Below are 22,450 nucleotides of genomic sequence, written 5' to 3' on the forward strand. Positions count from 1 at the left end.
TGGCAAATGCCATCAAAACTATCAATTTGCATGTATGTTTTATGCATCTAGTTCTGGTGCCCAGGAACCTGATTACAGCACAGATTTGAAGGGAATGTGGTTGTTTGGATACAAATGGTTGGATAAAAGGATTGGATATAGAATGCACGCACACAGGAGTATTTTCCTGCATGTTTGTTGCATTAAAAATACAGTACTTTATGTTTTGCAGCATGGACTCTTTAAGAGTATTAAAGTGCCTTGAGGTTTTTATGGTAGTCTACAAGTTTCTGTCTAGAGGAAATAACTTTTTAGCAGTTTTGTAATAGCTCAGTTCATACCTTTGAGTTAAGAAGTTCCAGCAAGAGCCCGAGTGCATCCTGTGTTGTCTTGAGAGAAGGCAACTCCTTACTCTTAGGAACTAATGGAAGTGAGATGAAGGTCTTGCAGCATTTTAGCAAAATTTAAATATTGCTGATAATTCAATTTCAGAAGTCTTTAAAAGGAGCACAGAAGGAATAGGTAATTATTCATATAGTTCTGTTGTTAAAGGCAAAAAATAAATGGCCTCTATGCAGTCTTCTGACACAATGGATCAGGACCTGGATGTAGGCAAATAAAATGATATTTCATCACTACTAATTTTGTCTTCTATTGTTGGGATTTTTTATACAGAAATACAAAAGTAAAGTTGAACAGCTGTTTGCCCAGATCAAGGAAGAAAGTGCAGCTCAGCTGCTGGCAATTCAGCGTTGGAGTGATTGGTGGGAACAATCTGTCCGGAAGATAAAGAGACTCTACATCTGAGATCAGTCACATTTTGCTGAGCTTTGTTGGTGTAAATTGACAAATTTGTATGAATGTCACTGATATTTTTAATCTTATTAATCTGTTGCATTGAAAGAAGCTACATTTTGCCATGTTTTTGTTTGTTTTTCCATGTTACCACTCATTTCCTCTTGCAGTCTTATGACTACTACTATGTTCATCTTTACATAACCACCTGCTTTGGCTTTCAGTATCAGTATGTTACCATTCACATGTGTTTGTGCACATGAACCCTCAGTGCAAGGGCACTTAATGCATATTTATTAGCAGAGTTTACAGGATTTTGTTGCAATTTTGCTCCTGAGAGGTGGTTTGGTCTGAAAATTCCCCAAGGCATGAAAGAGAACTATCCCTAACAAAGCACCCTGGCATCAAGGCCCCTGTGCCCAAGCACCTCTGCACGGAGACCTCGGATTGAAGATAGACAGCCTGAAAAAGATACACATTTTTTGTTGTCTTGGTTCAACAAGCTTTGACTTGCCTACCTTTCCCACTCCTTGCCTCTCCTCTCCTATCTTGTGTTGCCTACTCTTGCCTACCACTTTCTTTCATTGCCATGCCTTGCCTGCCCCTCCCTTGCCTTTCCTTCCCTTCTCCTCCTTTGCCTTGCCTCTCTGTTACCCCTTACTTTCCTTGCTATGCTTTGTTCCTTCCTTGCCCCATTCTTTCCCCTCCCTTTTTCCTTCTCCTGCCTTATATTGCCTCACCCTTCCTATGCCACTCCCTTGCTTGGCTTTACCTAGCCTCTCTGACTTACCCCTCTTTGCCTTTTCCCGCCTCCATCTTGCCCCTCCCTTGCCTTGTCCCTCATGTGTTTTCTCACCTTGCCTCTCCCTTGTGTTGCCTTGTTTTTCCTTCCTTTGCCCATCCCTTACCTTGTCCTTCCTCTGCCTTACCTATCCTTGCCCCCCCATGACCCCTCTTGCATTGCCTACCCTTGCCCCTCCCTTGCCTTATGTTCACTTTCCTTTCTTTGCCCATCCCATGCTCCACACTTGCCTTACTCCACTCTTTCCTTTGACTTGTCTTTCCTTTTCCCTTCTTTACCTTTCCCCTCCCTTGCCTTGCCTTGCCTACCTCTCCATTGCCTTTTTTTGCCTACCTCTCCCTTGCCTTGCTGTCATTTTCCTTTCCTTGCCCCTACCTTGCCTTGCCTTTCTTTGCCTCTGCTTTGGCCCTTCTTTCCTCTCTGCTGCCTTGCCTTCCTATTCCCTCCCTCCTTTACCCTGCCTTTTCTTTCCTTCCTTTGCCTATCCCTTGCCTTGCTGACCTCCTCCCTTTATTTCTTTGCCTTGCCTTAACTTCCTGTTGCCTTTCCCCTCCTTGCCTTTCATTGCCCCTCTCTTGCCTGCCCTTGCCATGTTTTGCCCCTCCCTTGTTTGGTTTTTCCTTCTGCCTTTCCCTTTCCTTCTGCCTTTCCCTACCCCACCCCTCCATTGCATTGCCCCTCTCTGTCCTTCCCTTGCCCCTTTTTTGCCTCATCCTTTCTTGCCTTGCCTTGTTTAGATTTTCTGTTCCTTCTGTTTATTACCCACATTCATACACCAGCGTGCAGTGCCTGGGTACAGTGCCAGGGATACTCTCTTCTTATTATTATTTCTCTATTGCCATAGTCATGAAAATAATTTTCCTCCTCTCTCTGAATTCTTCTGATTTCCCCATGCTTTTGTGGTTTATCTGAACCTGTGGTGGGATAAAAGGAATCTGGAGGTAATTGAATTTACACCATTAATAGACAAATAGTAAGAATTCTTAAATGGGGAGCTGGCCAGAGAGTCTGGCTTTTCTTTTTTTTTTCTCCTGTGAAATGCTCTCCTTTGCCTGGTTGCCCGCTTGCCTTTTTTTATGACAGTTCAGCTCAAAAAAGACCATGTAACAAACAAACCTCTCAACCTCAGTGGCAAGAAAGCCTAAAATCAATGCCCACATGGGCAGTCTGGCTGTCCCAGGGGCAACAGGACACAGCCCACTGGCTTTTATGCTAAAGTTGTTTTTTTGAAGGCTGTGACCTGACACTCCTTAAGATTTTGCTGAACCGCATCTGAAAGAAGGAGGACACAGACAAGCTGGATACATGCTGGGGGTAATTTAAATGTAATTTGTTTCACACACACAACCCAACAAGACAAGCTGTCATAATTTAAACATATTTTATTTAAACATAAACAATGGTTATACTTAATTAAGCATAGATATTTACTTTTTAAATATTTGTTTAACCACACCAATCCACCAAGCAAACACAATCTATCCCACTTGGCAAGACCAGGGTACAAAATCTGAAGGCAAGCTTAATTCATTTTTGCCAAAGAGCACCATGATTTAGAGGTTGCTTCCATTGTCCTGCAGTTGTGGGCGAGGATTTTGACACAATTCAGTGCCTGCTGGATGCTTTCTGACAAGTGGGAGAGAAGCATTTATCAATATTAGTGTGGGCAGCAGCAGAGGGGAGGATTCTGTCCCTCTGCTCAGGTGAGACCTTGCTTGCCTCCAGCTCTAGGGTCCCAGCAGAGGAGGAATATGGACCTGTTGGAATATCCAGAGAAGGCACCAGGATGATCAGGGGGATGGAACACTTCTGCTGTGATAAAAGGCTGAGAGTTGGGATTGTTCAGCCTGGAAAAGAGAAGGCTTTGGGGTGAAAAGAATGCATTGTGGCCTTTCAGTACATGAAGGGAACTTACAGGGAGAATTTACTTGCAACAGCATGTAGTTACAGGACCCAGAGGAATTGCTTACCACTAGGGAGCAGGGTTAGATTAGATATTAGGAACAAATTTCTCCCTGTGAGAGTGGTGAGGCCCCGCTCGAGGTTCCCCAGGGAAGCTGTGGCTGTCCCATCCCCGAAGTGTCCAAGGCCAGGTTGGACGGAGCTTGAAGGAACCTGCTCTAGTGGAAGCTGTCCCTGTCCATGGCAGGTAGCTGGGATGAGATGGTCTTTAAGCCCGCTTCCAACCCAAACTATTCTGTAATTGTGTCCCAGAGGGGCCGCACAAGCCAGCAAGCCGGGCTGGGCCGGCCGCGGAGCCGCTCCCCGAGCAGCGCGCAGCGGCCCCGGGCTCCCGGCGGGGCTGTCGCTGCCGAGAGCGGCTGACCGAGAGCGGCTGCTCCGCCGTCCCTCCTTCCCTCCCGCCCTCACGCCGTGTCAGCCGTGCGCGCGCACCCGCCCGCCCTCTCGCCGCCGGAATGTGGGCGACGCTGTCCCGGCCCTGAGGCGGCTGCGCGGCCCCGCCGGGCTGGAGGCAGCGGCAGCGCGGGGAGGACGGCCCGGCTGCACCGGTGAGAGATCGCGACGCTGTCCCGGGCCTGCCCCGCCGGGGCGAGCGGGGCGGAGCGGGTGTCATGAGGGGCGCGGGCGGGGAGGTCGCCGCTCCTTCAGGAGAGCGGGCGCGGGAGGAGAGGGAGCCGCCGGCCCAGCCCGTGTCACGGGGGGATAGACAGATAGATCGTGCCCGCTGACCTGAGGTGGCTCCTCGCTGGCCGCGGGCCGATGGTTCCGCCGGTTCGTGTTATTTGGTGTTTGTCTGTTCGTGTGGAGTTCCCTGGGCAGTGGCGCTCCGGGAGGAGAGGAGCTGAAGCACAGTGCAAGATTTAAAAAATAAAGTTGTTTTCGTGGTCAGGAATGCGAGAGCGCTGTGGAAGCGTTCATCTCCCTGCCTCCTCTGCGGGAAAAGTGAAGTCACTTCCCAAGAGCCCGGACTATCAAACTACTGTCCTAAATTTGTGCGTCTGCATGCGTCAGTTTCATTCCGTTTTTAGTCAATTTCATTCAATTTCATCTACGTTATGTTTTGTTTTGGGCTGGTTGTCTGTTTCTTTCTTTTCTTTTTTTTTTCCCCCTGGCTGTTTGTTTTCTTTCTGGTGGTTTATTTTTTTAAGCCCTCTTCCACTCTCTCCCGACCCGTAAGCTGGTACAAAATTCCTGTCTTTAGATAAAAGTACTTGAAAACCTGCTGTCACCACCTGAAGCAGGGACGGCAGTGAAGGAAATGGACTTGCTGACTCTCCTCCTGGATAAGTTCCTGCAGTGTCGTGTGTACTTTGCTCCTGCTGTCACACTCAAAGCTGTGTTGCCACGAGTGCTTGGTTTGATAGTGCTGTGAATAAGGAATATCCTACCACGTTTCACAGCTGTATCCATCCATCGTGTGGCTAAGAGGGGGAAAAAAGATTCAAAATGTCAGTTCTTCTTTAAAACAGAGAAAAAAATCGAGTGACAATTAAGAAATAACTTGCTTAGGTAAGCATTGCTTCTCTCTCTCACTGTCATGCTCTAGTCTCACTACCACGTTGTTTTTCAGCTAAAACTTTCAGAAGGGCAGGTGTGCTTTCAGTTTCCAGAGAGATGTCTTGTTGATGGTACAGGCAGCATTTTGTTACTCCTTTAAGTGCAGAAAAGGTGCTGTGGCTTTATTTAACCAAACCTCTATGATATAGGCCAAATCCTGACTGCCTGTCAGACCAGCCTGCCTCCAGCTTGTATGAAGGTTTACTGGGCCTATAAGGTTGGTTCTGCAAATTATGCCTCTGCCTAGGTTTTAAGTAGGATTGTAGCTAACTCTGTTTATGTGGGTTAGACGGTAATAATTACATGATTGGTAACTTACTTTGTAGTTTAAACTTGAAAAGACTACAAATACAGTAAGCACAAATTGACTCCAGTGTTGTAAGAATGCTGCCAGTGAGTGTCCAGAGGGGGGCCAGCGCCAGCTGATGAACCCCAAAATTTAGTGAGTGACAGAGCCTTCCACTACTTCCTTCTCTTTTAGGCAGAGATGGAAAATCATGCGGGGTTAGTTTTGTTTTATTTATTTGATTTTTAAAATAACTGCTTTTTTCCAAAAGGACTCAGGGGCTATGAACAGCTTGGCTGTACATATGAGAACTGTAAAAATTGCTCTACAGTGTTTTAAAATGGTTACAGTGAAATGCATTGCTTTGTTAAAAATAGAATTCAGTTCTTTAAAAAATGATTCACAGATGAAGTTGTGGTAGTATTATATTAGTAAGGGGATTGCAAAAAGATCAAGTTTATAATGTGGCTCTCTTGTGTTCCTGGTGTACTCCCTGGCATTTCAAGACAGTCTGCGTTGTGGCTGCTCCTTCTCTCATCAAAGGCACTTCCACAGTCAGGAAGTGAGTAAAAAGAACTAATCTGGTTAAAAGATATACTTCTATTTCTTCTTTTTTTGTGTTCCCTGAGGTACTCTGATTACAGCAACTTCCTGACCCAGCTCGCTTGCCCGGCCATGTGGACGTGGGCTCAGTCCAGAGGAGGAAGTTGTGTTGGTAGGGGAGAGTGGAGCAGTCTCAGGTGTTGTGATGTCCTTAGCTGGGACCTGTCTTTGTGGTCACTGAGTTAATGGCAGAAGCCAGTGCTGCTGGAAGAACCTACATTGTGGGTTTGATTGACTTGTGGTGAAGGTAGCAATGATAGTAATGTGTTTTTTTTCTTTTTTTTTCTGCCAGCAATGTCTTAGATTGATTATGAAGCCATGGCAATTTTTTTGTTTGACTTTTGACAATATTATATGAACTCAAGAACCATCTATGTGTCTGTGTTCTTCCCTGGGCCCACAGACATTGCTGTGGTTTTCTTCTTCCCTCTCCTTTGTTCATGTGTTCTGCTCTCTGAACTTTTTGGTGAGTTCTTAGTTTCAGGGAGTGATCTCAGCATTGTTAGGGGGTTTTGTAAATTTATTCTGCTCTAATTTAAAAATAATTAGTTGTATATTGCCATTACCTCTGCTGTAATAGGAAGGCTATTTCAAACTTGACTGACCTTAGTAATTACACACTTTCTGATTTCTAGTTTAGATTAATTTGTCATGGGATTATACTCATTTTATGCACCCCATGGACTGATAGGTTTTGTTGGCACTCTTGATCTTGGTATTTAAAAAAAAAAGGGCACTTTTAACAAAAAGGATGCAAAAATGTGTGGAAATACACTATGGAAGGTTTGTTTGCTCTTTGGGCCACCAGCTACACTAATCATTCCTGTAGTAATTCTCAGCTTCTCCCCATGAATTTTAATCTTGACCTATTAAGTGAGAATTAAAATGCACCTTTCAGGCATTAACATTGAGCTTCCTGAAGGTGTCCTTTTAGTGAAGGTTAAGTTGTTTTCAAGTATATTTTGATAAGATGTGTTTTTTGAAATTCATACCTTTGGCAGTTTGTTCCAGTCTCAGTCTTACTCCGTTGTATGGGTACAGCTCATTATTGTAACCTGGATTGGTGAAGGGATTCCTTGTTCTTTGGATGAGTCCTAGTCCATAAAAAAGACTGGCATGTTTGAAAATTATTTTTTTCACCTTTTTCCTGTGTTCTTAACTTTAAAGAGAAACAAAACCGATGTGTAGATTATTAGAAAACCTCTGTGGCTGTTAAGATGTTTATTCAAATTTGCTGTCAGGAGTGTTCCCAGAGGGGACTTTGTGATGCTGACAAACTAGTTTGTTGGGTGTGACTGTTTGTAAACAGAACATAAATACATAAATGGGGCACCAAAATCTGCTTAGTAAAATAGATTGCTCTGAAAGGTGAGTAAGGCTCTTGTGGAAAACATCTGTTAGATTGTTTCTTTCATGGAATATTTCTTGTTCTTTGGAAAGAGTAGCAAAAGTGTCTTTCTAGTGTTTTTAAGTGGTCAGAGGGTAAAAAGTAACTTTTAGCACTTTGAGATGGGTCACAGCCATCTGCTTTCCTACTCTTGTCTCCCTGTATCATGAGCCAGAATACTGAAGAAAGTGTGGATTTTTTTAGATCAAGTAAGCTTAAAAGTGCAGAATTTTTCTGATGCTGAAAACATATTCCCTGTTTGTGGGGGAAGCACAGCAGTACAAAGGGAAGAAGTTCTAAGGGCAAGAAGATAAGAGATATGTCCATTTCTGTGTACAACACTTGATGTAGGCTGACTGTATGTACAGGAGAACTCGAGTTTTTAAACACATGATTGAAAGTAATAAACCTGATGCAAAAACTGCTGAAGGAAAGTTTCTAATATAGAATAATTGGCAGGTCAAATAGTAAATTCCTAAAACAGTCATTTAGGTTGGAAGGGGCTTCTGGAGGTCATCTAATCCAACTCCCTGCATATATTAAAGTAGGAATAATTTAGATAAGATTGTTCCAGCCTTTAACACCTTTCTGGGCAATCTGTTTCCACATTTGACTGCACTCAATGATTTTTTCTTTCCGCCCTCCCTCTGTTTAAGGTAGTTGAAATTTACTTTCCAACTTGTGTCTGTTGCCTCTTAACGTGTCAATGTCCATTATCCAGAAGAGTCCAGTTCTCTCTTCTGCAGCCTTTCATTAGAGAGCTGACAGTAATAAGGATTCTTTAGAGCTCTTTTCTTGAGCAGATTGTGCAAACTCAGTTCCATCAGCCTCTCATTGTACACCATGTGCTCCTGCCATCTGGCCAGCTTGGCCACTGGACGTGCTCCAGAGTGTCTGTGTGAGTCCTGCACCAGGGAGCTGCACTGCAAACATGGGCTCACAGGGGCTCACCAGAGGGGACTGACCTTTCCCTGGATCTGCTGCCTGGACTCCTGCATCCAGCCCACGCTGTGCTCAGCTGCCTTTGCTGTGAGCATGTACTGGTGACTTGTTTTCACAGTTCTGTCTGCTGGGATCTCCAAATACTTTTCTGAAAAATGGAGTCTTTATCTAGTTTGTGTTCAGCCTGTCTTGTCACAGGAGGTTGTTCTGCCCCTGATACAGGACCCACACGTGCCTTCACTGAGCTTCACAAAGTCTTACTGGTGCCTTTCTCCAGCTTGGCCAGATCTGAGTGGAGCTGACCACTCCTCCCACTTTGGTGTCATTGGAAACTTCCTGAGGATGCAGCCTGTCCCATCATCTAGATGATTCCTGAAGACATTTGGTAGTACTGCTGGTTTCATCCAGGTGATCCCTAGGAGATGCCACTGCAACTGCTTGCATGGAGCTTGGTACAGCTGTGGCTGTTCTTTCAGCTCAGCAGTCGTGGCAAATTCCCAAACACCTCACTGCTCCCTTACCCCTGTCTCACCGGTTTGGCTGTAGGGATGCTGTGGGAGACTGTTGTTACTGGCCTTCTGTGTCCTCTGCTCTTCCATCCTCTGCTAAGCCAGACATCTCCTTGCAGTAAGCTCTTGTGTTCTTCAGGCATCATCAGTCCTTGCTAAATCCATGGTGGCTATTCCCTGTCATCTTCCTGTGCTGCTTGAGCAGAGGGATGCCTTCCAGGGGAATTTGCTCTATAACCCTCTCATGGACGTAGGTTAGGCTGGCTGATCTGTGGTTGCCTGAATCCTCCTCCTTGCTCTTGAAATTGGTTGTGATATTTGCCTTTTTTCTGGTCAGAAGGAGCCTCTCACAGTCTCATGGCCTTTAAAAAGTGGTAGAGTGTGATAGCTCAGCTACACTGGCTTGCTCCCTCAGGCTTCTTAGATATAGCCCATCTGGTTACATAGATTGTATGTTTCCCATTTTCTGAAGTGCTTCCAAACTTCATCTTTCTCTTTTGGAGGGGACTTCTCACTCCAGCAGACTGCTACTGGGCTCAAGGGTCTGGAAGGCTTCTGAGTGGACCTTGCCAGTGAAAACTGGGGCAAAAAAGCTGCATGTATGTCATCCTTTTTCATGTATGTTGTTAACAGGTGACTTGTTCCACTGAGCACAGAGAGCACTTCTTCCTTATCTTTCCTTCTGCTACCAATGTTGATTTTTCCCAATGCCATTCTAAACCTTATGTCTTTGGGCTGCTCTTGGGTAGCTTCTCCAGCATCTGCCTGCTGGGTGCTTGTGAAGCAGAGATCAAACCTTTTCTATCTGTGAAGAGGTAAAACTTTGAAATTAGTTGAAGTGTTGGTTAATGAATGATTCTAACCTCAGCTTGTTGTGGTTGAATGGAAGATTTCAGTTCCCCCTAAACAAGCAGCAAGCAGTATCATGCTCTTGGATAAGGGGATAAGCCCTGTCTGAGATGCAGAGTGCAATTTGTACCAAGGAGACAAAGCAATGAGAAAAATGATCCACATCTCTCTCTTTTTTTTCTTAATTAATTTTCTTCCCCCATCACTAACTCCATGTAGAAATGTACATCTTCAGTGTATGCCCTTCCCTTTTCATTGAAAAGATGTTAATATTTAACAGCAAGATGGGTGGATAAGTACTTGATGCCATCTGTACATAAATGCTTCCAGTTGGAATTAATTTAATTATTTTCTGTTGATTCCTTAATCCATTTGAGAAATCATTGGGATAAACTAAAATTTTGGAAATTGAAGCATTTTTTATTCAAGATAAATAAGGGGATGAGTTCTTGAGTTACAATTTGTGTAGATAGTCTGAAATTAAGTTCTTGGTTAGTTTAAACCCTCTGCATGTGCTTGATGTATCCTACAGTTTCCTGACTGGTGTAAGTGTGATTTGTGCTGATGTTATGGTGATTCAGTGGTATGAAGGTAAAGCCTTGGGTATGTCACTTACTGGTGTGGCTGCTCTGTCCAAATAGGGCTTTGGTATGGATAATATGGGGAATATTTTTCCTCTGTGTGGACTAGAAATACCCTTTTTAGCATGGTTGGGAGTTCTGAAGTGTTTTCTGCTGTAGTAGAAAGATTCTGGAGTTACACTTTGATGCAAAACAGTGCACATTAACTCTGGTAATTAATGGTAAAATTATAATGTGCACATTTGCCTTCATGTGTAATCTTTCATTTTACATTAGGCTACTGGCAAACTTTTAAATAGGAAATGTCATTACTAATGATGGTGGACAGCTTCCTGTCTTAATTGCTCAAATTCTTGCTGTCTCCCATATGATTTCTAACTAGAGAAGAAAAGGTAAAAGGGCAGAGAAAAGGAAAGAGAAAGGTGTTTTTAGAAGCAGTAAACTGTCAGAACAGGATTTTCAGTCAGTGAGTGAATCTAAGAGTGGATCTTGAAGGCCATTTGCTAAATCGCTTAATAAGGTTTCCATGTCACTCTTGGGCTTAGAAGTGAAATAAGTTGGTTTCTGTCATACAGTGTATCAGTGACACAGGTGAGGAATGAAATCAGTGTGAATGTGACTGACAACAAAGTCCTTTCTCAGCATGTGCTATGAAACTTGTGCACTATTGATTATTTTGATGAAAGGAGTCAGTTTTGAGTAACCAGTCATGGCTAATCCGTGGTCTTCTCTTGCAGGTAAATAAATAAACATGACTCTCAGAAGGTCTCTTACATTTTGTGTGTGTGTGTATGTGTATTTACTATTTATTTATACTTTCATCACCAAAACCTCTGTATGTTGTGTTGCAAGGTGTGATGGTACAAGTTTCCAGAAGACAATTACTTAGTCATTATGGGATAGTCCTGAGGTTACACTTCTTGTCAGTGGTAGGTGATGCTTAAACCTCTGACTTTCAGGGTGTTGGGCTAAGTTAGGTAGCTGTGCTTTCAGTTCAGGTATTGCTGACCTTTCTGATTAGGTCATGTCAATTGTATGTACCTTAAGTCACACAGCCAAAATTTTTGGGGGTAGAAAGCAAATTGCAGATGCTGATCTGTTGGAGTTGTCCATGCATATGACTTAATTCTTTGTTTTGGAAGGAAAAAGAATGGGAGTTGAGGCTTTGTCCAAGAATCTTACTCAAAGGATTGACTTTTAGTGTAAACTAATTGTATAGTTAGTTTTGATAATCTTTGCTACTGTTTAGGGAAATGGATCCTGTTCTGGTAAATTGGTTTTTGTTTTAACCAGAAATGAATTTCCTCTTTTGTTCCCTACAATGTTTATTTGAGAAGCAGTTACATTTGAATGCTTTGCTTTTCTGCTGAGTACAATTACACAGGAGGTGTTAGAGCTTCACAATGGTGTAAGAGTGGCATGTTTCCAGGTGGGTTTGAATGTTTTGGTTATAAATTCTGTAGAAATCTGCCTTTTCTGAAGTTCCTTCAGTGGAAAACAGTTTAAAGAAGATCAATTTAAATATTTTGACTTGATTACTGCACTTTGCAGAGATCTGGTGTCGTGTTATCCTCTATTTCAGCATAGTAAGTAAGACAGTTTGTACTTCAGTCATTTTAATCTTCTAGTCTTACTTTTAGTAAGACAGTTTGTAGTACAGTAATTTGTACTTCTATTGCCTATGCAAAATATTACTGTTTTTTTCTGAAATTTGACAGAATTATTTTGCTGAGATCCACAGATCTGTTGCAGTACACAAATTTGTAAAAATACAAATACCTATTTTAACAAATACATTACAATTCAAAAAGTATGTATGTGTTATTTTTCTCTTTGTTTTCTAACTCTTTATTCTTGTCCCAAGATTTTAATTAAGGGCAAAGGCTTTGCTGTGTGTTTTCAGTGCTCAGGCCTCTGCAGGCAAATCAGTGTGAAAATAAAATGCAAATATTCTTAGTCCAGTGCTTTCTCTCTTCCTGTGTGTATTTAGATGCAAAATACAAAGTCCAGAATTTTAATTTAGAAGTCAGTGTTCAAATTTAAAAGCTGACTAAATTTGAAAATAATTGAAAAATAATTATTTTTTCTTTGTATTTAAATAAGATATTGGTATATTTCCCTTTATTAAGAGTTTGAATGCTGCAAGCTGGTATTTTTTTTTCCTTAGAAGCTTGGAGTTTTTTTAATTGGCTGTTACTGAGAAACAAATACTAGATTATATGATTTAGACTGACTAACCTGAAATGCATGTGGCAGGAAATGGATTTTTTTTTTCATTCTGTAAACCCTTCATTTTACTTTGTTCCACTGGTGTATACTTTCATAATTTCCTGTTATTTTGAAGAGAACTCTCAAATAACTGGTTGGTGGCAGTGCTGCATGGCTGCCCCTGGTGCTGGCTGCTGAATTTGGTCTGTGTTCTGTGCATTGTTGTGCTCACTTTGGTGCTTGGTAATGAAGTGTGATCTTAGCAGAGGAGGCAGGAAGATTTGCAGCTTTTTTTAAGGCCATTTTCCACCTCCTGCCTCTTCCAGATGCTACTGAAATCTGGGTAGCCTTTCAGTACTTCTGCTTGAACTGAAGTGTTTGTGAGCACAGGAGTGCAAAACAGCAGTGGAGTCAAGTGAGAAGTTTTGTGTGTGCCAGCAGTTGTTTCTGGAGTAAAACTTAAGCTGGAACTTGGATCAGGCAGTCTGGTGGCATTGGTCCCTTCTGTTTCTGTAGACAGTTTGTGTTTGCTCACAGAGGTACACTCATACCATAAGAGGTGTTTTTAACCCTGCCATACTTGATCTTAATTGTTAAAAATTAGTGTTGGCAGTCTAAACTCGCAAGAAGTCAGGAACTGATAACTAGAATTATTCTTGGACATAACTATTAAACAATTCTGAGGAAACAAGTAAGAAATGGAAGTCAGCAAATGATTTTTATATTGTGTTGAAGGTTAAATCTTAGTGTTTATTCCTAGTAGATGTGGGTAAAAACTGTGAGGGGAGAGAGGAAATGAGTTGATCAAAATGTCCAAGAAAATACTTTGTCAAGTTTTGAAACAGTAATGTGAAGTTGGAAGTTCTCCATGGTTTTTGAGTAATAACTTGCTTTTGACCCTTATAGCTTCTCCTCCCCGGTTCTTCTTTTCTTTCATCGCATAGAGACATCAGTAAGTCAGACTGAACATAAAGGGGTCAGACTGAAGTGTGGTTTAGAATCGAGCTTTTGACAGTAGCCACAGAAATCAAAGTGTGTAATAAGACCAATTTAAGTGGTCCTTGTTCCAGCAGTCTCTCACGTTTCTCTCCCTGGCCTTTGTGATTGTGTTTTTTGTTATTTCTGTCAGTAGTTGAGCTCAGGGGTCTCACTGGGGAGTATGGAATGAGCAGGTGAGTTATTGTGCACATTGCCCAGGAAATTCGTGTGAGGTGCTGCAGCAATTCTGCGTTTGTACAGTGCAGTTGTGCAGTTAATTATCGTTGCTTTTGCTGGGGCTTCTGAACACCCCACTGGTAACTTTGCACAGAGATGACTCTGACTCAGATGAGGGTGGGATGCTGGTGCTCTTCTAGGTCACTCTTCATATTCAGGTTTGTGTAGGGACACAGTTTGGGGTAATTGGGAGTGGGGCTGGGCTGAGCCTCACCCCAGTTGGTGACAGCTGTGAGCAGCAGGTGAGCAGCACTGACAGCAGTGAGCCATGGAGTGCCCAGGGGCACTGAGCAGCCACCAAAGGGCACAGAGGGCACACAGGGGCAGGGCACCAACAGGAGGGGATAAAAGGCTGGGCTAAAGAACAAGATAGGCACATGCTTGCAGCCTTCGGATGTGGTGTGGTGGTGCTCTGTGTGGGCTGAAGCTTTCTGATCTTGTACGGTGATACTCTGTGTCCTGGCCATCCTGACTGCAGCATGTGCTTTGCTTATTCCATGGGTTTGTTCCTGGCAGGGCAGCACTGCCCTCTCTGGCTCTGAGGCTGATTGAGACACTGCCTTTGGTAGTTGCAGTCTCTTAACTGTGTGTTTGACCTTTCAGTAGCAGCTTGTCCATAACTTAACACTCTTAACTTAAAGGAGAGAGGGGCGGGATGCTGAAAGTAAGGTTGTGGAAAGGACAGGTTTATATAACCACTTCTTAGAGCATGGCCTTTTTGTTTGACCATTTCACCTTTCTGTGATTTTCTTTTTACTTTTAGATTAGCTGCCTTTGACTTTGCTTCCTTAAGTAAAAGTATTTTGTGGGGGTATTCAGTATGTAAACATGGATAGTAAGCTTTCATGTCTACATTTAATAAACGTCATGCATCATTTATGTTGAAACTGATGGTACGATGTGATAATATTTGGGAAGCTCTCTGAAACTTTGAGAGAGACATTCTGATTAAGAAAAAAGGGCATAGTAAACAAAGATTTTTTGGCTTCTCGTGTCTTCTTTCATACAATCAAGTGAATTTATCAATTCACTTGTGATGAAACACTTAAAATCCAAACTGCTCTGGATAGCCAGCCTCCTCAGATAGGTACTGGGTTTGTTCATGCTTCTTGGCTAATGTGAGATAAGAAAATTGCATCAAGAAAATGAATTGCTTTTACTGTGTTTTTGCAAGATTTATTGCCATTATTTATTCCCAGAATGCACACTGCAAACCTTAAGGTAATAACTGTCATAACTTCCAATTCTGCCTTGGAGGAACAAGGATTTTACTAACCCTGGAGGCAGTCAGTGCAGGGCAGGGAATCAGGATTTCTAGTGGGTTTCAGTGTCGTGGTGACACAGGATAAGGCACTCTTGGCACAGAAGTGGGCTGGCACCTGGGATCTCTGCTGCCTGGTCTCACACTGCTCTTCCATATGGGCTCTTTTGCTCTACATCATGTGATTACTTCAGGACGTAGAGGCATGTGAGGAAAATTCCTGGTTGAAATATTAAATTTATATAATGGGCAGAGGTTGTTCCACTGGTTGCATTAGACCCACAATGTTATTTTTACAGTTAGGGAATAAACCATTGAATAATCTCCTTAAAACAAGGATTGCATCATGCTTATGCTTTCATCTGGAATATAGGTCATTATATTTTTGAGTGGTGATGCAGTTTGTAACTTGGCTGGTGATTGGTTTCACTTTGAATGCTGCCTGCCAGCATCGTATAGCAATGACAAAAAAAGCAATTTGGGTTTGCCATCTCCAGCTTTGGAAAATATAAAGCAGCAAGTAAGAGTATGCAACTTTTCAAAGTTAAAAAACAATTACTGGCTGCACAAATTCAAGTTTTATTTTTCAGTTGGTGTCAGGGAAACAGTGTGAAAGTGTACTAGAGTTGCTTTATCCTTGAGGCAGAATGAGCTACTGCTTAAATGAATGAACCTGTTTACCAGAACTTGATGTATAAAGTGTGGTTCGTTGGCTTATTTTTGTTTTAAACACATAAAGACTGGTAACATCCCTATAGAGTAGCAAAACACTTACCTGTTATACTCTTTGGAAGGGAATAAATAGAGAAGAGAGGGGTTTCTCCTGAGTGGCTGAGAATAAAATATATTTCCTTAGGTTAGTTAAGCACTAATTGGATAAGCTCACATCTGCTATACTTTGAAACATGAATCAGTCTGTGGCAGGAAGAGGCAAGTGTGTGCTCTGTTCTCCTGCTGATGTCTCTCTTCTGTGGGTGGACAAATCTTAGGCCTGCAAATTTATTTAAATAATTGTTCAAAAGAATCCCACCAACCTTGTTTTTAACTTTTTGTTTGAGGTGTAGCTTGTCATCCATGACTCCTGCTTGCTCAAATTGTACAAGTAAACAGAAGGAAGCCCCCAGTTTGCTGGGTGTCTGCCTTTGTAGCCAGCAGCTTTCCTGACGTGCTTCCACTTACCTGGCATTTCATCCAGTGTTCATGGTGCTTCTGCCACCCAATTTGTACATTTCAAGCCTTGAGATCAGTTTTTACAGTTTGCCTTGCTTGAGTCATGCTCCAGCTCAGAACCAACCATATGCCCACCATTCCTATGGGAATGGATCTTTACCTCTGTGGTTTTAATTTTAAGCTAAATAAAAGCAGTATTTTTCTCCCCTCAAGCAGCTCCACACTGTGGCTGTGTAATATTTAAGTGGTTCAGTGGGTTGTGTGTAACACAGAGGTTCGAGTCAGGAAAGCTGGTTCTCTCCTTTGCACTAAATGTCTCAGTATTCACACTGAGGTGTTTTTGACAAGTGCTGCTTATCATTTATTTGAGGAGATGCAGATGCAGTATGTTTTTGAAGGAGAACAGACATTTTCTTGTTTGTGTAGCTCTCTTTTGAGTCTGTTTTCCTTAAATTGCTCTTCTTTGGCTATGAGATTGATTTTGGCTATTGAAGTGTAAGAGGATCTGGAAAAACCTCTGTATCTAGGCACCCAGTACAACAATTCCAAACAGTTTGCCATCATGAACAGACTAATTATTTGCTGTTGGCTACATAGTGGGGGTTTGCTTTCTCAGAGGAGACACTGTTGCCAAAATAAGCCAGTGGTTACTTTCTAGTTGGTGGGTTTTTTGCTTTATTTTTTGTGGCTTTGTTTTGATTTTTTCGTTTTGTTTTTTTTTTTTTTTTTATTTGACAAGATTTTTGTTCTTAACAGTGCTTTTCTTGAAATAAGCATTTTTTATCTACATATATGTATGTGTTTAACCTACAGTGATACTGCTCTGTTGCTCATTAAGTTGATTTTATTCCTGGGAAATCATATCAGTAAGCCAAATAAATGGTTGTTTGTTTTTTCCATTATGTTCTTTACATAGTATTTCACTGCCAGAGATAAGACTGGGAAACAATTTGTGGATAATACAACAGTTTGTACTATGAGCTCAGAGACAGTTTCTCATAAAAAAAGGTTACGCAGAGAGAAGTTGAGATTAAAGCTTAAATTGTAGTGCTGTTGTGGTCAGTGAGATTTAAGCAAATGATTTTATGACATCTGGAATTTTCTTCTGCAAATGTCACTCAGAGTAGAGGGTTTTGGAGCAGCTGGTGAGTTGTAGTGCCTCAATGTAGAGAATCATGGAATTTTATCAGATTGTTTAGTCTTCCAGGGCAGAAGCATAGAAAGGTGAAGCTTTGTGTGTTTGCAGCACTTGTGGCTTTCTGGGGAAGGTGTCCCCATTAAAGGCAGGGAGCTCATGGGGTAGGAGCCAGGCTAATCCAGAGTTTAGATGCGTTTCTGTTCTGTGTTTGTGTGTGAGGCACTGTCCTGTTCCCTAAGGGGTGAGAGAGTCACCACACCACTTCAGCCATCTGGAAATGTGAGTCATGGAGTGATTGCAAGGCTCCTCAGTTTAATGCTCATTTTGCTGTCCTGAACTGTATCCTGTAGCTCAAAAAAGGGAATAAACCATGTCTTTTGGGGTGGTTTTCTGCTTCAGACTTCAGTGAGCAGAAGACAAATTTCTGCATAGTTCTGTTGGACTTTCCTCTTCATAAAGGTCCCAGAGATCCTCTTGGGGAACCATAGTTCTGAAAATAGGTATAACTTATTTCCCAGGTTTTGGGGGTTTTTTTGCAGTTTGAAATTGTCAGACAAGCTGACAATCTGCTAAAAAAAAGTTTCGCTGCTAAAAAAATGTTTCTCTGCTAAAAAAAAGTATGAATTAGCCTGTTTTTGATTGTCTTCTTTCAAGCAGGTAAGAAACTTCCTTTCAAAACCTATCTCTTGTTGCTTGCTTAAAATGGGTCAACCTTTGTCTCCCTTAATTGCTGGTCAATCTTTATCTCCCTTAATTGCTATCTTTTCATAGTTCCACATTTTCTGATTTTTTGGGTACTTATAATACTCAAGCAAAATTTTTAATTTTTTTTTTTTTTTACTTTCCACAAACCAACAGGGGCCTAGGGCAGTAACTTTGAAATAGATATTGAACACAAACTGGAAGTAAATACAAAAAAGTCTGATGCCTACTTCAGAAGATTGATTCATGTAAAAATTATGTTTACTTTAGGAGACCAGTTTGCAGAGGAAGTTTTTCAATCTGTCAGGTCTGCAAAGCAGTTTCCTTCTGCAAAGCCAGTGGCTTTCCAGAAGCTTAGATTCTTTCTCCTGTGATGATGAGTGTGCTGCAGCAGTGCCTTGGCCTGTGGTGCTCTGCAATCCCATGGATTCGTGGTCTGTCACTGCCTAGGTGTTTGTGTTCTGCATGTGATATGTTTTTGCAAGTCTGGGTTCAGTGTGAGTACATGGAGGAGTTATGGGGAGAAGGAATCAGGAGTGTTTCTGTCCTGTGTCCTTGCTCTGATTCAGTGCTGAATCCCCCTGGTGTTCTAGAATCACTGTTCTTCACCTTCTCTTGCTCTTTAATCCCTTAGGCTGCTTTACAAAGGCAGCTGTAGTGAGCTTGGGGTGCCTCTCTGGAATGAAGTGGGGAAGCTGCTGGGTTTGAGCCTTCCACAGCTTAGTACTGTACATATATGAAAGTAAGTTTTGATCACTGGATCCAAAACAGTCCAAGTGGTAGGGCTTACTTACCTTTTATCCAGGACTGTGTGTAAGCAAACCACTGCGAGCTGATGCACATCACAGAGGTTGACTTGACCAAATCTACATCATGAAGCTCACAGACAAAAGCAACTTTTTTCTGCAGACCTTGTGTTGTCCTTATGGCTTAAAATGTGTTTTGAAGCAAGAGCCACACATCGTACCACACCTCCAAACACACTCTCTCTTGAAACTATGTCCGAATAATTTCACTGTATTTCAAAAGTTCTTTGGTCTTAAAATCTGTTTGTCAGAAAAACCTTATCTGAAATTCTTATTTTTAAAAAATGTAATTCTTTTATCATAGTAGGTTTTCTTTCACTGAGTTTAGAAAAAATTCCTCCTGTGTATTTGTTCCTGATTTTTGTGTGTGTGTGATATTATTCACCAAAGGATGGGGGGAAGATACCTTCTCTGTGGGAAGAAGCATGACTGTTCAAGGTACCTCTTTTGTAGCAATTACTTCCTCACAGTAGCAGTACACACTTCCCAGTGCTCCCTGCTGTGAGGAGAACTTTGACAGCTGAATTTGTTGCCATCTTTTGGAAGATACTGTCGGAGGAGCTACTCTGACTCCTGGCTCTGAGGATTTGGGAAGGCATTATCTGACCTGAGGTTGCAATCCTTGGATCACCAATGGCAGAACAGAGATTGTATTTTTCATTTGGAACTGAACTCCATCAGTAGTTTAAACTAAACTCCACGAGCAGCTCAAGCTAAGGAGCTGGCTTGGAGCTGAGGCAGCTGAAGTGCTTTGGATTTGCTCTTTCCTGTCCCTGACTGGCAGCTGCTCACTGCTGATTGCTGCCCTCCTAGAAACTTTAAGCTGGTAAAGCAAATGGTAAACCTAATTCCTCAGGATTCTGAGCCAGCATTCAGCTGTTGAGGTTATCAGGGAGTAAACCTGATGTGATTATGGACTGAACAACTTCTATATGTTCTGACTAATGCGGTCAGAAATAACTTCTTACATTCTTTAAACTTTTCCTCAAAAAGGACAATTAAAAAAAGTGAGATGCTTGAGTTTAGTAATAGGAGTCTGTTCCTAGATTTTGTTCATGTCTAGTATGTCAGCTGTCCTTTTTTTCCTTACATGTGTAGGAAAAGGGAGGTTTGAAGTGAGTAATTTGGTGGTGAGTAAAAAAGAGGGCTAGAGCCAATGGCACAAGGGAAGTGAGAGCGGCCATCACCTGACTGCTGATGACTGGAAAGTCCAGAGTGCATGGATCTCTCTTCTTATTACTAAGAAAAAAAAACTTCAGATGTTTTTCTCTACCTCAAAAAATATTAATGCATTATTCTTTTAGAAAGATTTGTATTCTTTTTATTGCTTTTCCTCAGAAGCACTTGGCTGAAATATTACATCATATGTCTTTAAGGAAAAAATACAAAATTTTTCTCTTTATATAATTTTTCTCTTTTTTCTCTTCTCACTTAAGGTGACGTAAATCTCAGTAGTCTTTATGAGAATCACAGCTATACTCTCGAGTAAGGTTCATGTTAGAGTTGAAATTGTTTAGTTTGAAGGAGTGACTTGACCATGATAGTTTGTCTCTGGCATTAAAACCTGTTTTTGGTCAAAGACTGATCATAAAATACAGTGAATAAAGCTTTTCCCAAATGCCTTATCTGCTTGTGTTTGTGTTTTACTGCCAAACTGAAGCTAAAGTTTCTTTGTTTGTACTGCAGTGGGGTGGGGAGCACTGACTGTAGGTTGGAATGTAGGACTGGAATGAGGGGTTCTGGGGTGCTGATTGATCCAGTTCAGGTAGTTGTGTATAGAAAAAGGTGTGTGTCTGCACTGGCTGTGGTGGTTTAAGCTGCTTGTAAAGGCAGGCTTGGAGTACACTCTTAAACATATTAAAGGCCTTGTAACTCAATTTCACAGCATGCCATGCACTTTCTTGCAGTTGATTTTATCTGACCTGAATAAGGAGCTCCTCCGTGTTATCTAATGTGTATAAAATTTACTTTTGGATTAATGTTTAGGAAGTAGAAATTCTCTTAATCTCCATTTACCCAATATGGGGCAAGAATAAGTATTTAGTGTGCCAGTATCCTTTTGTATTTGCATGACCCTACTTTTCTTTGGCTTTACAAATGGTACATTTTTCCTCCTTTTATTATTGAACTACTGCTACAGAAAACACTTCGTAGTTCACATGGTGCCTGTTGGTTCTTACTTGATTGCAGAAAGAAGAACTGGTGAAAATCTGGTGTTAGCAATCTACATTTGACTCATAATAAATAAAGTAAAACCATCCAAAGAAACCATTGGAGTTTCTGTGTTAATTTGCCATAAGTAAGCTCAAAAATAAATGGAAAATTAAAACACAAAAAACCTGTCAAAATAGGGTATCTTGTGATCCCTCCTTTGTGCAGATGGGCTGGAAGCAATGTTGAGGCTTTATTTTTGTCCTCATCAGGTGCAGCAATAAGAAGTGTGCAGTGGGAGCAGGAGGGGTCTCTGATAGTCGGGCCTTTGCTCCTAATGTGGCTGACAGTCACCTCTTTTTGTTTTTTCCAGTGCTGATGTCACTGCAAAAATAATGATTCTTCAGGATATACTGGTTTTAGGGATCTTAACTATTGGCCTTTCATTGCCTTCAAGGAGTTCTGTAATAGCTGTCCTTCACTTTCATATAGAGGATTTGCTTGGAATTAGTATTTTGAGCTAGATTTACTGTTTATTGCAGACAAGCTCTTTGGCAATGTTTTTACAACACTTGTTAAAAAATACATGGAGTTAATAAACTTTTTGTGACATAGTTAAAATCTTGTGTGGTAAAGCCTTGTCTTTCTCTTGTCAAGGAAGTCTTTAAAGTAAAGATGCTTTAAAAAAGTTGAAGCAAAATCTATTGTAGCAGTGAGTCCATTATATGAGCTGGGTGGAACTCAGCTTACATCATCTGTCAGGAAAATATTCCTGTTTGTGGTTGGTCTGGAGATCTGAAAGATGTCAGAGTGTGTGAAACTGCTCATCTGGATTTGTAGCTGCTGTCTGAGTATTCCAGCTGTTGTTTAGAGGCTTTTTTGGAAAGTGACTTCTACTGAGTTTTTATGCTGTACATGTCACATATCTAAAGAACTTGAATTCTTTTTTCCGGGATTCCTACATGTAATACCCTCACTGGGATTATGGGTAAAACTGTGGTTAGGGAGAGGGAAAAGCTTTTTGAGGAGTTGCGTGTAAGTTATGCTAAGCCAAGTCTTTGAAAAGGCAAAAGCGTGTTAACTGTAGTTTCAAAAATCATAGAAAATACTACAGTATTGAAAGTTGTCTAGTTCCTACAATTGCTTTTTTTGGTTTGAAATTGCTAAACTTTCTGTTCCTGCTAACATCATAAGTAACACCTGTTCAAAACAGTGGAGAACATGCATGTCTTTGTTCTTTTTGTGCTGTTTTTCTAGTTCCCTATAGATAGACCTAAGTCAGCATTCTTCTCTTGATCACTGGGTGATTGGAATTGGAAGAGAAGTAAAAGTGGTACAGTTCTGCTCCTTGTTGCTGCTGGGAAGGGCAGGGTGAAGCTTAACCTCCTCTTGTTCTGCTCACAGCAGATGTGGCTTGAGCTGTTCCTCCTTGGGCACTTTCCTCCCATAAATGACAGTCACAGATTTTTTCCCCCTGTGCTGTGACTCACCAGAACTCTGATTCCTGAGCACAATACATCCCAGCACTCAGCCAGAGCAGTGTTTTT

At 41.6% G+C, this 22,450-nt stretch overlaps 2 protein-coding genes and 1 long non-coding RNA gene across 15 annotated transcripts in view; 2 read left to right on the forward strand and 1 right to left on the reverse strand.

Moving 5' to 3' along the window:
* The window catches only part of CCDC180 (coiled-coil domain containing 180), a 30,053-nt gene extending 27,602 nt beyond the window's left edge, over nucleotides 1-2,451 (forward strand). For all 11 annotated transcript variants that reach the window (XM_074546311.1, XM_074546312.1, XM_074546317.1 and 8 more), the window contains one exon: nucleotides 655-2,451. In XM_074546311.1, coding sequence (XP_074402412.1) covers nucleotides 655-786 — 132 coding nt within the window. In that variant the 3' untranslated portion in view covers nucleotides 787-2,451. The remainder of the gene's footprint in view (nucleotides 1-654) is intronic.
* Nucleotides 2,452-2,945: 494 nt separating this feature from the next.
* LOC141729870 (uncharacterized) lies at nucleotides 2,946-4,620 on the reverse strand. Its single transcript, XR_012581432.1, has 3 exons — nucleotides 4,268-4,620; nucleotides 3,334-3,423; nucleotides 2,946-3,202 (listed from the first exon to the last, which is right to left on the reverse strand). It is a non-coding gene; the product is annotated as an uncharacterized LOC141729870 (long non-coding RNA).
* Nucleotides 3,935-22,450, forward strand: part of RABGAP1L (RAB GTPase activating protein 1 like) — a 229,200-nt gene continuing 210,684 nt past the window's right edge. Inside the window, exons 1-2 of one of the 3 annotated variants that reach the window (XM_074546320.1) lie at nucleotides 3,959-4,086; nucleotides 4,740-5,047. The gene's annotated coding sequence lies outside the window, so the exon portion shown is untranslated. Of the gene's footprint in view, nucleotides 4,087-4,739; nucleotides 5,048-22,450 lie in introns of all 3 variants that reach the window. The other 2 variants (XM_074546321.1, XM_074546319.1) reach the window with 2 other exon arrangements.

This window comes from Zonotrichia albicollis, chromosome 8 (genome assembly GCF_047830755.1).
Source record: "Zonotrichia albicollis isolate bZonAlb1 chromosome 8, bZonAlb1.hap1, whole genome shotgun sequence".
Classification (NCBI taxonomy): Eukaryota; Metazoa; Chordata; class Aves; order Passeriformes; family Passerellidae; genus Zonotrichia; species Zonotrichia albicollis.